This window comes from Pelodiscus sinensis, chromosome 32 (genome assembly GCF_049634645.1).
Source record: "Pelodiscus sinensis isolate JC-2024 chromosome 32, ASM4963464v1, whole genome shotgun sequence".
Lineage (NCBI taxonomy): Eukaryota > Metazoa > Chordata > Testudines > Trionychidae > Pelodiscus > Pelodiscus sinensis.
This window is the reverse complement of record NC_134742.1, coordinates 12,227,206-12,239,471: the sequence shown is the minus strand read 5'-3', so window position 1 is coordinate 12,239,471 and position 12,266 is coordinate 12,227,206. Positions and strand designations below refer to the sequence as shown.

The 12,266-nt window shown below is 56.0% G+C and overlaps 1 protein-coding gene across 2 annotated transcripts; it reads left to right on the top strand.

The window, feature by feature from the left end:
* Nucleotides 1-794: 794 nt before the first annotated feature.
* LOC102453083 (zinc finger protein RFP-like) lies at nt 795-11,758 on the top strand. Of its 2 annotated transcripts, XM_075914225.1 has the most exons (7): nt 795-1,437; nt 2,993-3,088; nt 5,202-5,432; nt 5,724-5,746; nt 6,739-6,854; nt 8,633-8,680; nt 9,437-11,758. In XM_075914225.1, exons 1-7 carry the CDS (start codon nt 1,021-1,023, stop codon nt 9,946-9,948), a joined length of 1,443 nt encoding a protein of 480 aa, XP_075770340.1. In that variant the 5' UTR covers nt 795-1,020; the 3' UTR covers nt 9,949-11,758. The 2 variants fall into 2 exon arrangements, with proteins under 2 accessions (XP_075770340.1, XP_075770341.1); XM_075914226.1 differs by lacking the exons at nt 8,633-8,680; nt 9,437-11,758 and adding an exon at nt 8,468-8,625.
* Nucleotides 11,759-12,266: the final 508 nt, after the last annotated feature.

Below are 12,266 nucleotides of genomic sequence, written 5' to 3'. Positions count from 1 at the left end.
CAGGAAGAGCTTGGCCTGCCCCCCTCAGCCTGACTCGCTACTTGACCCCTTTCCTGCCTCCCTGCCCGGGCTGTGCCCCCGATTAGGGGTTTGGAACGGGTCCCATATGAGGAGAGGTTAAAGCGACTGGGACTTTTCAGTTTAGAAAAGAGGAGACTGAGGGGGGATAGGAGAGAGGTCTATAAAATCATGAGTGGTGTGGAGAGGGCTGATAAAGAAAAGTTATTTATTAGTTCCCATAATAGAAGAACTAGAGGACACCAAATGAAATTAATGGGGAGCAGGTTTAAAACTAATAAAAGGAAGTTCTTCTTCACACAGCGTGTTGTCAACCTGTGGAACTCCTTGCCAGAGGAGGCTGTGAAGGCTAGGACTATAATAGAGTTTAAAGAGAAGCTGGATAAATTCATGGAGGTTAGGTCCATAAAAGGCTATTAGCCAGGGGATAAAATGGTGTCCTTGGCCTCTGTTTGTCAGAGGCTGGAGAGGGATGGCAGGAGACAAATCGCTTGATCATTGTCTTCGGTCCACCCTCTCTGGGGTACCTGGTGCTGGCCACTGTCGGCAGACAGGATACTGGGCTAGAAGGACCTTTGGTCTGACCCAGTACGGCCGTTCTTATGTTCTTATGTGCCGGTGGCCGACAGGGGCTGCGGCTGCGGGGACAGGGAAGAGGGGAGAGGGGGGGGGAAGGGAGGAAGAGGAGGGGCAGTGAGAACCCGGCGGCAAGAGGGTCCAGCCACCTCTTTGCTGCTTTTTTTTTTATTCCGAAATAAGCAGGCAGTGTAGATGCACCCTGAGTGCCCAGGCTGAAGTTTGGGGCCAGGCAGATGTGTTGGAGGAGTCCCTGTCAGTCTGGACTCGTCACACGTCATGTAAAGGCGCCGTAGAGTCTGTAAAGGGAAAGAGCAGGAGAACACGCCCAGAAAGGCGGCACTGACTGATTCAAAGTGCAACCCGCCCTTTTCTCAGCAGAAGGAAGTGAGACTAAACTCTCTGGTCTCCCCTGCACCAGAAGCCATGGCTGCTGCGAATCCAGCAAAAATGCTCCAGGATGAAGTGACCTGTCCCATTTGCCTGGAGTATTTCAACGATCCGGTGGCTCTGGACTGTGATCACAGCTACTGCCGAGCCTGCATCACGCAGTCCTGGGGGGGACCCACCGCAGACGTCTCCTGCCCCCAGTGCAGACGGGCCTTTCCCCAGGGGAACTTCAGGCCGAACAGGCAGCTGAGGAGTATTGTGGAGGCAGCCAGAGAACTCAGGTTGCTGGCAGAGAAGGAACCAGCTGCAGAGAGACTGTGTGAGAAACACCAGGAGCCTCTCAAACTCTTCTGCAGGGAGGATGAAATCCCCATCTGCCTGGTGTGCGACAGATCCAAGGGGCACCGAGCTCACACTGTGATTCCTGCCGAGGAAGCTGCCGAAGAATTCCAGGTAGGGAAATGCCGACTGGGATCCCTGCCCTCGTGGGACGGAGGGGAGCACTGGGGAGCAGCTCCCGCCCTGGGAATCTAGCCAATAGGATCAGGGCTGGGACTGCAGGAAGCAGGGACGGCCTGGGGATAGGGCACCGCAGCAGGGTCACTGCCTTCTGAGTGCCCCTCGTGGCATGGGGTAGCCCTGCCTCAGTTTCCCAAAAAAGACCCACAGTGGCATTTTATGTGGCCAGTCACAGCCCTGCTCTCCCAGACGGGACTCTCAGGACTTTGAGTCTGGAGTTTGCTCTTATCATCCTCACAAGATCCCAGGTCTCCTCTGTATGCTCTAGGGGCCTCCTCCCTCTGGCTTTCCCTGGGCTTCTGTTTGACCTACCCCAGGCTGGGTTGGATCCCAGAACCCCTCACCCTGCCCTTCCTTGTCCCTTCCTGGGGAGGAGAATTGATTATGTCTCAGGTGGGGCTGACAACCAATGTTCCTTCTAATATTTTCCATCTGTGTGTGGAATCATTTTTGTTCTGTGCGCCAAAGCATGTGTGGCTGTGCACCACTCGTAGAAACACCTATTGCCAGTTGTGGGGGACTGGGCGTGCTGCTAATCAGCTGGGCAGCACTGGAATCTCTCCTGGGTGCTGCACAAGAGCCCGGCTTACAGGGACCCTACTGAGATCTCCTCTTTGAAAGGGCCAGCCAGCCTGTGCCCCCACCTACCTCTCCTGAGCCACTGGGAGAGTCCCAGTCATGCAGGTTTCTCTTTGGGATTTCTCTCTGTAGATTTAGTGGGCCCACCACGTGCCCATGCTGATGTTAATGGCAATGGCAATGATTGGTAGTTAGTAGAATACACGTTTGTCTATAGCACCGGCCTCTCTGGGCCCCAGGGAGCAATTGGAGCCCCGTGGGGCCAGGCACCCTACGGACAAGCCAGCCAGCGAGAGCTCCTAGCCAGAGCCACAACATCATGAACATGAGCCGCAGCAGGCGGGTAAAGAAAGAACCGGGGGCATTGAGGATTGTTTGCAAACACCTGTAATTGCCAGAGCTAGGTCATCACGGGTGGCTGCCAGGCCAGATTTCCACAGTGTCTGCCTGGCTGAGTCCCTCCCTCTGTCCCCCCCCGTCCAAGTGCCCCGGCCTCTCTGCAGGTCCCCGATGCTCGCGGTGTCCCTCCTCTCCTCCAGCACCCTCCCCTGCGATCTCCCCCTGCCCCCGCGCATGCAGCCTCTGAGGATGTGACCCCAGCTCCCTACTGTAACAAGGTCCGACAATTTCAAACCCTCTGAAAACACTTCCAGGGTCTATTACTGTGACTCTGTGTCTCCGATCCCATAAACCTGCCGGACCCTGCAGTGGCGAGTACAGTGCGTGGTTGTGCTAGGCCAGCTCCCCTCCCTTTAGTCCTTAGACTAACAATAACAGAAATATAATTAAAATCTTCACTGGCAGGACATTAAGAAAAAGGGTTGAACCAAAAATGATCTAATATTAAATGATTAGCAAATCTCACATTTGATGTTTTGCTTAGTCACATGAAATGTTTCTGCGTCTCCAGGAAAGGCTCCAGGCCCAGCTGAAAACTCTGAGAGCCGAGAGAGAAAAGCTGCTGGGACTGAAAGGGAGCAAGGAGGAGACCAGCCAGGAGTATCTGGTAGGTGCCCGGCGTTATTACCCTGCTGTTGTATGAGCCGGAGGGAGCTGATCCTAAATCCGACATTAAGGAGCAGCCCTAGACTGGATTACGGTTTCTCTTCATCAGGCAGGGAATGAGCACCCGGAAATCACAATTCATTGCTTTAGCAGAATCTCTTTAGGGTTGGGCCCTAAACCAGCCACTTCCACCCTCTGTGCATTTGTGGACCCCTTTAGAAATGTCAAAGGGAGGTTCTGCCTTCTGAGTGCTATTAGCCAGGGGATAAAATGGTGTCCGTGGCCTCTGGTTGTCAGAGGCTGGAGAGGGATGGCAGGAGACAAATTGCTTGATTATTGTCTTCAGTCCACCCCCTCTGGGGCACCTGGTGCTGGCCACTGTCGGCAGACAGGATACTGCGCTAAAGGACCCTTGGTCTGACCCAGTACGGCCGTTCTTATGTTCTTATGACCCTTTTGAAAATTGAGGGTATGTCTAGACTACATGCCTCTGGCGACAGAGGCATGTCAATTAGGCTACCCGGCATAGGCAAAGAAGCAGGGATTTAAATAATTCCCACTTTATTAAAATAAACATGGCCACTGTGCTGTGCCGACGATCAGCTGAGGCTTACAGAATCGGTCAGCAAAGGCTTCCCGCGTCTAGACTACCACGCTGTGCCGGATCAGCTGATTGTCGGCACAGCGTGGGGGCCATGTTTATTTTAATGAAGCGGGGATTATTTAAATCTCTGCTTCTTTGCCTATGCCGGGTAGCCTAATCTACATGCCTCTGGTGACAGAGGCATGTAGTCTAGACATACCCTGATTTGAACAGAAGCAAGCAAAGTATAAGGCTTTCACAGACAAATGGCAGGGTGCTAAGGAACCTAAGTCTGAGTGTGGTTCCTTCGTTAGAGCAAGAAAACCTGGAATTTTACGCAAAGGGGACCATACATTCACATCTCTTAAAATCATAGGGTATGTCTACACTACCCCGCTCGTTCGAACTAGTGGGGTAATGTAGGCATACCGCACTTGCAAATGAAGCCCGGGATTTGAATTTCCCGGGCTTCATTTGCATAAGCGGGGCGCCGCCATTTTTAAAACCCCGCTCGTTCGAACCCCGTGCAGTGCGGCTACACAGGGCACGAACTAGGTAGTTCGAACTAGACTTCCTATTCCGAACTACCGTTACTCCTCGTGGAATGTAGTATTTACAGTGTTTTCAGGGTAATATTTCTGCCAACAGTATAGTGTCTTGTTCCATATTTGTTGTGTGGTTAGAAGAACAATGTTTATTTTATAATTGGGAGAGCTTCCTAAGAGAGGAGGGAATGTGGTGTTTTAGATGCTGCTTGTCATTATTAGAACTGGGAGCACTGGCTTTTGGGATTCTGGAAGCACAGGAAACAGGAAGGAGGGGGGAGGAGATGGTCCAGGGCTGAGAGAGCTACAGAGGGGAGCAGCAGCAGCTTTATAAAGAGGTTTCACCTTTGGGAAATAAAGGCCTGTTGAAGTTTGTTACTACCTTGCTTGCATGAGACAACAATAAGCAACAACTGATATTAACAAACTGACAGAAGCACAAATTTGATTTTTTGCTCGGTCCAATTAACTATTTTTGGCAAAAATCAAAATGTTTTGTTTCAACTTGACCATTTCCTCAAAAATAATTTTAGAAAGCACAAGGACAGTTTCAAAAATAAGTTTGGATTTGCCGTGGATTTCTTTCTGCAGCATAACAACAGGTGACATCGCCAGTGATTCGTGAAATGTGTCTTTGGTGACAAATCTGCATTTTCCCAGGAAAAAAATGTAATGCAGAAAACATCACCAAGGGCTAGTGCCGAGTCCTGCTCCCTGCTCCCTGCTGCTTTGGATCAGCATCGCTGAGGCCATGAGCCACTCACGATCCAAAGCACGTCAGACATGGCCACGTCCTTTATGAGAGTCTGGGGCCAAACGGGAAGACGTGAGAAAATTCTCTCTAGTAACTGCAGGAGACTGTTCACTGTCGGGTGACTTAGAATTTGCAGAGATTCTCCTGCACACTCAGCGCTCTGTGAAGGGCCCCAGGCTCCATCCATGTCCCCCTAGCGGTGGTGATGTTCTTCCTTTGGTTCTTCTTCCAGAAACAGACACGAGCCGAGCGGCAGAAGATCGTGGCCGAGTTTCAGCAGCTGCGGCAGTTCCTGGAGGAACAAGAGCGACTCCTGCTGGCCCAGCTGCAGAAGCTGGACGAGGAGCTTGTGAGGCTCCGGACTGACACTGTCACCAAACTCTCGGAGCAGATTTGCCGTCTCAGCGAGCGGATCCGGGAGTTGGAGGGGAAGTGTCAGAAGCCAGCGAGTGAATTCCTGCAGGTGAGGCTGCGGGGGAAATCCCCCAGCTCCCACCACAGAGACAGGACAGCCCCTAGCAGGTGGGCACAGGAGTCAGAGGTCACAGGGCAGCTCTGTGTGCACCTTCCTGACATGGGAATTGTTGTTTTGTGCAGACCCGCAGGCACAGAGCTGTTAGAGAAGGGGAAGTCCCATTTGCTCAGGGGATCCAAAGCCTAGTTTCCCTTCACTCGAAAAATCCCTCCCTTGGAATTCACAGTGTGTGTCAGGACTGAAACTCTCTCTCTCTCTCTCTCTCTCTCTTTCTCACAGGACATCAGAAGCACCTTGAGCAGGTCAGTGGCTCTCACACCTCACAGCGCTGGGGAAACACTGGGCAGTGAAGTTGTCGCTGCCTCTCCCCAGGGCTCCACAGCAGAACGTGCGGGAAGGTCACATTTGGGATTCAGATCTCTGACCCATTTAACCCTGAGGCCCTCGGCCTTTTAGAGACGACTCTGCAACTCCCCAGGGGAAGGCGCAGACTGGCCTGTGGTACATTCTACCATGTCACCGCCCTGGGGACTGGCTGCCCCAGGACTGAGGGGTGGGACATGGGCCTGTCCCTGCTGTCCAGGGCAGCAGGGATCCAGCGTCTTTCCTGCCCGAGGGCTGTTTGGAGACCTGTGTGGGATGAGCTGGGGTCTCAGTCTAGTCCCTAGTGGGCAGATTCTACAGCCCTTCCCCTGGGAACCTCCCGTCCCTCAGCGCCTGGAGGCCCAGAAGTGAGCTGGCCGCGGAGACTCAAATACTCACTAACCAGAAGTTAAGAACTGAGTCACTCAAGGCTGGATCACAGCAGCTCCCGACCTGTGGGCCACAGACCCCCTATAGGGTTGCCAAGTGTCCGGTATTTGCGGCCTCAGTCCGGTAAAATGTCCAATATTTTCTGTTTCTCTTGGTCGGAAGGGCGCTTGGGCCATTTTCCTCCTGCCCCGTCTGGTGGGGGCGTGGAGAGCAGGGAGCCTGGGGACTTAAAGGCACAGTGACACTTTTTTGGGTTGTGGTTGTGGGGTTTTTTTGCACCCACCATGTGAGGGGTAGGTTTTTTGTGAAGACTCTCGACCCTTTGTGGCCCATGATGGTACTGCAGGGGATCTGGGGAAAGTCCAAAAGTAAGGATTGGGCTAGTGACAGTGAACCCAATGCTTCTTTTTCTTTTCCTTTTCTTTTTTTATACCCGGGGGGGGGGGGGTCTGTGAAATTTTCATAGATTAAAAAGGGGCCCATATGGTCGAAAAGGCTGGGAACCACTGCAGGGTCACCATGGGACGTTGTGTCTCCCCAGGTGTGAGGAGAGGCAGACCCAGCAGCCGGAGGAGATGGCTCCTGAATTGGAAGAACAAGTCCGTGGTTTCTCCCAGAAAGTGATTGTGCTGTCGGAGACGCTGAGGGAGTTCAAAGGTACCTGGGGGGGATGGAGGAGGGGAAAATGAGACCGTGGAAGGAGAATGGTGCTGGTCAATTGGTTCATAATTAGATGAGGCTTCCATATAATTGGGGGTGAATGGCCCAGACTTGGGTTCCAAGACACTCAGGTTGATTAATTCAAACCCTTGTTTGTTCAGAAGTAGCCTTTGCGATGACAGTGACAGTGAGAGTGAGAAATGACAGAGAGAAACACGCCCAGTTCCCTTCTCTTGGGGCACAGGCGGATCATGGTGCATTTCTCCTGAGATAGTAGGAGTACCACTGACCATATCTGATTGGTTATAATCATCCAGATTATACCCGGATGAGTTCTGTTCCAATCCCCTTTGTGTGACTTGTACACGGCACACTCAGGAACTTTCAATTGCTGGAGGGTTTTTGCTTCTCCAAGCAATTTTCAAGTTCCTCTCTTGTCTGATGTGCAGGGGTCACTTCTCCACAGGGGGGATCTGGACGTCTCTCCCTGGCCTGGGCAGGTCACTCTGGGTGTCTCTGCAAACACCTTGTGTGGGCAACACACCTGTGTCCTGCAGAGCAACTCAGGAACGTGGCACTTTAAGAGCAAGGTCCCTGTAGGAAACATTTCCCTTATGGCCAGCACACGGCTCGCCAGGCTCAATCCGAGCCAATCACCATCAATGGGGGCGAGGGGGACAATAATTATTGGTGGGGCCCGCTCCAAGATTTTGGAAAGTGGCCAAGGGCCACACTTTGCTGTGGTGGGGATGCAGGGTCTAGGTTGGAGGTTGGGTGCAGAAGGGCACACGGGGTAAGGGACTGGGCTGCAGGAGATGGGGTGGGGTCTGACAGGGAGTTTGGGGTGGTGACCTGGGTCTGGGAATTGGGGTGCAGGGTCTGGGAGGGAGCTGTGACCTGGGGCAGGGGGTACACAGGGCTTGGAGGGTGACCTAGGGAATTCAGCTGGGACGCAGGAAGGGCTGGGGTGCCAGAGGCAGGCTCTAAGTAGCTCCCAGCCAGCAGCCCTGCAGCACCCCCAAGGCAAGTTGGGCTCCCTGCCTGCTGCAGCCCCACATCCCTAAAATTGCAGGCTGCTCCCTCCATGTGGCTCTCAGCTCTGGGAGGGGGAAGAGGCTTGTGCTGCCCCCCTCCCGCAGGCCAATCTCTCAGTTCCTATTGGTCGGTTGTTTCCAGCCAATCGGAGCTGAGGATTGGGCTGGGGGCGGGGAGATCAAATGAAGCCCCCCCCCCCCTCGCTGCAGAGCCCAGAGCTGCATGTGCCTGAGGGTCCCGGCAGAGGGGGTGGGGGATTCGGTGGCCTGATTCAGTGGGGGCGGGGAGGGACAGAGGGACGTGGGACGTGTAACACTGGGCCCCTGGCTCTCTGCTCCGTGGCCCAGGCACACGGAGCCTTGTAACCAGGAGGAGACTCTGCCTGAGATTGAGCCAAGCCCAGCCCCAGCCCTGGCAGCCACTGAGCAGCGGGTCACAAGTGGCCTCCCCGCCCTGCTCTGCCGGCACAGGGTGAATCTGGCCCATGGAGCCCACCACCCCCTGCCTCAGTTTCCCCAGGGATAAACAGCTCCCAGTGAGAGCCAGGATCTCACACTCTCTGAACCTCCCTTTAGCACCAAGGGACCTAAGTGCCGAAAGCGGCTTTGATGCCAAAGGCTCTGCAGGACCTAGGTACTGACAAAAGACTGGAAGCGAGCGAGGCCTGAGTGTGTCTGCCACACGACAACCCGGCTCTGGGCTCCCCGTGCAAACCTGAATCTCCCCCTCCCCTCCCCCAGACTCTCTGCCGGATGCACTGGAGAAAGCCCCAAGAGCGCACAGACCAGGTGAGCTGCCTCGGGCCTCATGCCCCCCTCGGAGCCCCACACACGCCCCTCCCCAGCCTCCTCCAGCCCAGGGGACACCTCCTGCCATGGCTGGGACAGAGACACCCCCATTCCGTCTGCACGGCGCCTGGGCACCCCCAGGGCAGCACTCGCCTTCGTCAGCCTCTTCCCGCCCCGCCCAGCTGGGGCCGGTCCCTGCCCCTCCCTGCTGGCTCTGCGGGGTCCGGGCGCCGGGCCGGAGGCGGAGCAGCCTGGTGGGGGGCAGGTCGGAGCTCGGCCCGGAGCCCCAGTGCGGCGGGAAAGGAGCCGAGCCCAGACGGGCCGTGGGGGGGAGACGTGTCCCGGGGGAATCACAAACCCTGCCCAGATCAGCTGGGACCCAGGGACATTTCAATGGGGAGGGCCCAGCCGAGGGCAGGGCCTGGATTCAGCCAGCCCTGACCAGGCAGTTTCCATCCTTCCCTCTGGGGTCCCTGGCCCAGAGTCGCTTGTCCCCGGCCCAGGGAGAGGGGGGCAGATTCCCAGTGTCAGGGCCCCTCTGACCCCTTCTCTGCCACGGCCCCTCCCTGCCGGGGAGCGAGCTGCCCTTGGGCTGGGCCGAGACCTCAGGGCTGCTCCCCACTCAGAGCCGGGCGCCCCTGGAGGCAGGAGAGTCCCTGAGTCACGGCCCAGCTGGGGCAGATTCTGTCCCTGACGCCATCGACCCCCCCCAGGGCCGAGCTCTGCCCCTCACGCTCTGATTCTCCCCCCCCCCAGCCAACGTGACTCTGGATCCAGACACGGCGCATCCCCAGCTCGTCCTGTCGGAGGACGGGAAACGTGTGACATGGGAACGGACACGGCAGCCACTGCCCGATCCCCCGGAGAGATTTGACACTTTGGAATATGTGCTGGGCCGGGAGGGCTTCACCTCGGGGCGACATTGCTGGGAGGTGGAGGTGGGGGACGGGCGATGCTGGGCTGTGGGGGTGGCCAGAGAGTCTGTGCGCAGGAAGGGAGGGTACAGCCTGAGCCCCGAGGGCGGGATCTGGGCTGTGGGGTGGTGGGGGGAAGAGTTCTGGGCTCTCTCTGACTCTGTGACTGCCCTGCCTCTGGACCCCCCCAGCAGGATCCGGGTTTGCCTGGACTGTGGCCGGGGGCAGGTGACATTTATCGATGCTGGAACCGAGGCCCCGATCTTCACTTTCCCGCCGGGATCCCTCCCTGGGGAGAGAATCCGACCCTGGATCTGGGCGGGGTGGGGCACCACGCTCCGACTGTCTCCATGACAACAGCCCCTCTAGCCTTACACACCCCAATGTCTGTGACCCTGAAGGACTCCCCTGTACCCCTTCCCTGGGTCCTCCTCTCTACGGTTCCTGAAACCTCCTCCCCCTCCCTGGAGCAGCAGAAGGAGCAGAGTTGAGGGTAGGGCAGGGCTAAGGACAGGCAGAGCTGGGAGCTGGGCAGATCTAACAACCGGGCTGGGAACAGACACGGGTGGGGGCCGGGCTGGGGACAGGCAGAGCAGGGGGTTGGGCTGGAGACAGGCGGAGGTGGGGGTGGCAGGAGACAGAGTTAACCCATCAGGCTTGTGGAGAAGCTGGAAGCTCTGCAGCAGCAGGAGGTGATTTGCAGGGCTCGGCGAGCGGTGGTGAGCCCTGCTCGCCAGCCGTGCGGTTCCGCGCGCTGCACATGCACTGAGTGCACTGCGCGGCCGCACCGGGCTCTAATCTACTCGCCGCGGGCGAGTAGATTAGCCTAATTGTCGAGCCCTGGTGATTTGCAGAGATCTGGGTCCATTGGGACAGCCAGGGTATGTCTACACTACAAAGTGAATTGGAACTCACAGCCGTTAGTTCGAATTAACTTTCATAACGTCTACACATACAAACCGCTAGTTCGAACTTAATTCGAACTAGGTAAACCTCATTGTACGAGGACTAACGCCTAGTTCGAATTAAGTAGTTCGAATTAAGGGCTGTGTAGCCCCTTAATTCGAACTAGTGGGAGGCTAGCCCTCCCCAGCTTTCCCTGGTGGCCACTCTGGGCACCACCAGGGAAACTCTTCTGCCCCCCTCCCGGCCCCGGAGCCCTTAAAGGGGCACAGGCTGGCTACGGTGCCCGTGCCAGGTGCAAGCCTGCCAGCACCCAGCCAGCAGACCCTGCACCTGGCACGGCACGAGCCAGCCACCTGCTGCCACCCAGCCCTCCGCCTCTTCCCGGGACCAGGTTGGCGGCTCCCGGGAGCCTGCCCAGGTCCGCAAGAGGCGGGCGCCCGCCTGGTCTAGTGCAGACACCGTGGACCTCATCCACGACCTCCTCACTAGGCACAGGAAAGTGACTGTCTAGGGCAGGAGAGCTGCCAGCCTGGCCACCCAGGAGCAGGTTTGCATGAAAATCAAGGTGGTCCAGTGAGATCCCCGACCCTGAGCCCTGAGCGTAGAACATAAAAACATAAGAATGGCCATACTGGGTCAGACCAAAGGTCCATCTAGCCCAGTAGCCTGTCTGCCGACAGCGGCCAACACTAGGTACCCTGGAGGGGATGGACCGAAGACAATGACCAAGCCATTTGTCTCGCGCCATCCATCTCCAGCCTTCCACAAACAGACACCAGGGACACCATTTCTACCCCCTGGCTAATACCACTCCATGGACTCAACCTCCATGACTTGATCTCACTTCTCTTTAAACTCTGTTCTAGTTCTAGCCTTCACAGCCTCCTGCAGCAAGGAGTTCCACAGGTTGACTATTTGCTTTGTGAAGAAGAACTTTCTGTTGTTAGTTTGAAGCCTGCTACCCATTCATTTCATTTGGTGTCCTCTAGTCCTTCTATTATGGGAACTAATGAAGAACTTTTCTGTATGCACCTTCTCCACACCACTCATTCTTTTATAGACCTCTATCATATCCCCCCTCAGTCTCCTCTTTTTAAGCTGAAAAGTCCCAGTCTCTTTAGCCTCTCTTCGTATGGGACCTGTTCCAAACCCCTGATCATTTTAGTTGCCCTCCCCTCTCCCACCCTCTCTCTTCCCCTCTCCCACCTCCTTTTCCCAGTCTCCCCCAGTTTTGTTCAATAAAGAGAGTTTCTATTTTTGAACACGTGTCCTTTATTTTGTACATCAGGAAGGGGGGCTAGGGAGGGGTAAGTGGAAGGAGATGAAGGTGGAATGGGGTACGAGCCCCCGATGGGGAGGACTGGGCTGGCTCTGCAGGCTCCTCGGGGTGGAAGCTCTCCTGCAGCCCCCCGAGTGCCCCCCGCCCCGGATGGCAGCCTGCGGCAAATGCAGCCGGGCTGATGGCCGAGTGCTGTGATGTGCCGAGTGTCGGCACTCAGGGCACTCCAAGCCAGGACTGCTTTGCAAGCGGGGAACCCCTGAGAACTGTCTGTCCGGGGTGGGGGTCGGGTCCCTTTAAGCACAGCCCTTGGCTAGCCTGAGACAGCATCTCCACGCTCTAAGTCCTAATCTGATGCCCTGCTGGCACTGCTTCCAGCCAGCCTTAACCTCGGTTCTGGGTCCACTCGGTGTGGACATGCTAGTTCAAATTAGCAAAACGCTAATTCGAACTAGTTTTTAAGTCTGGATGTGCTAATTCAAATTAG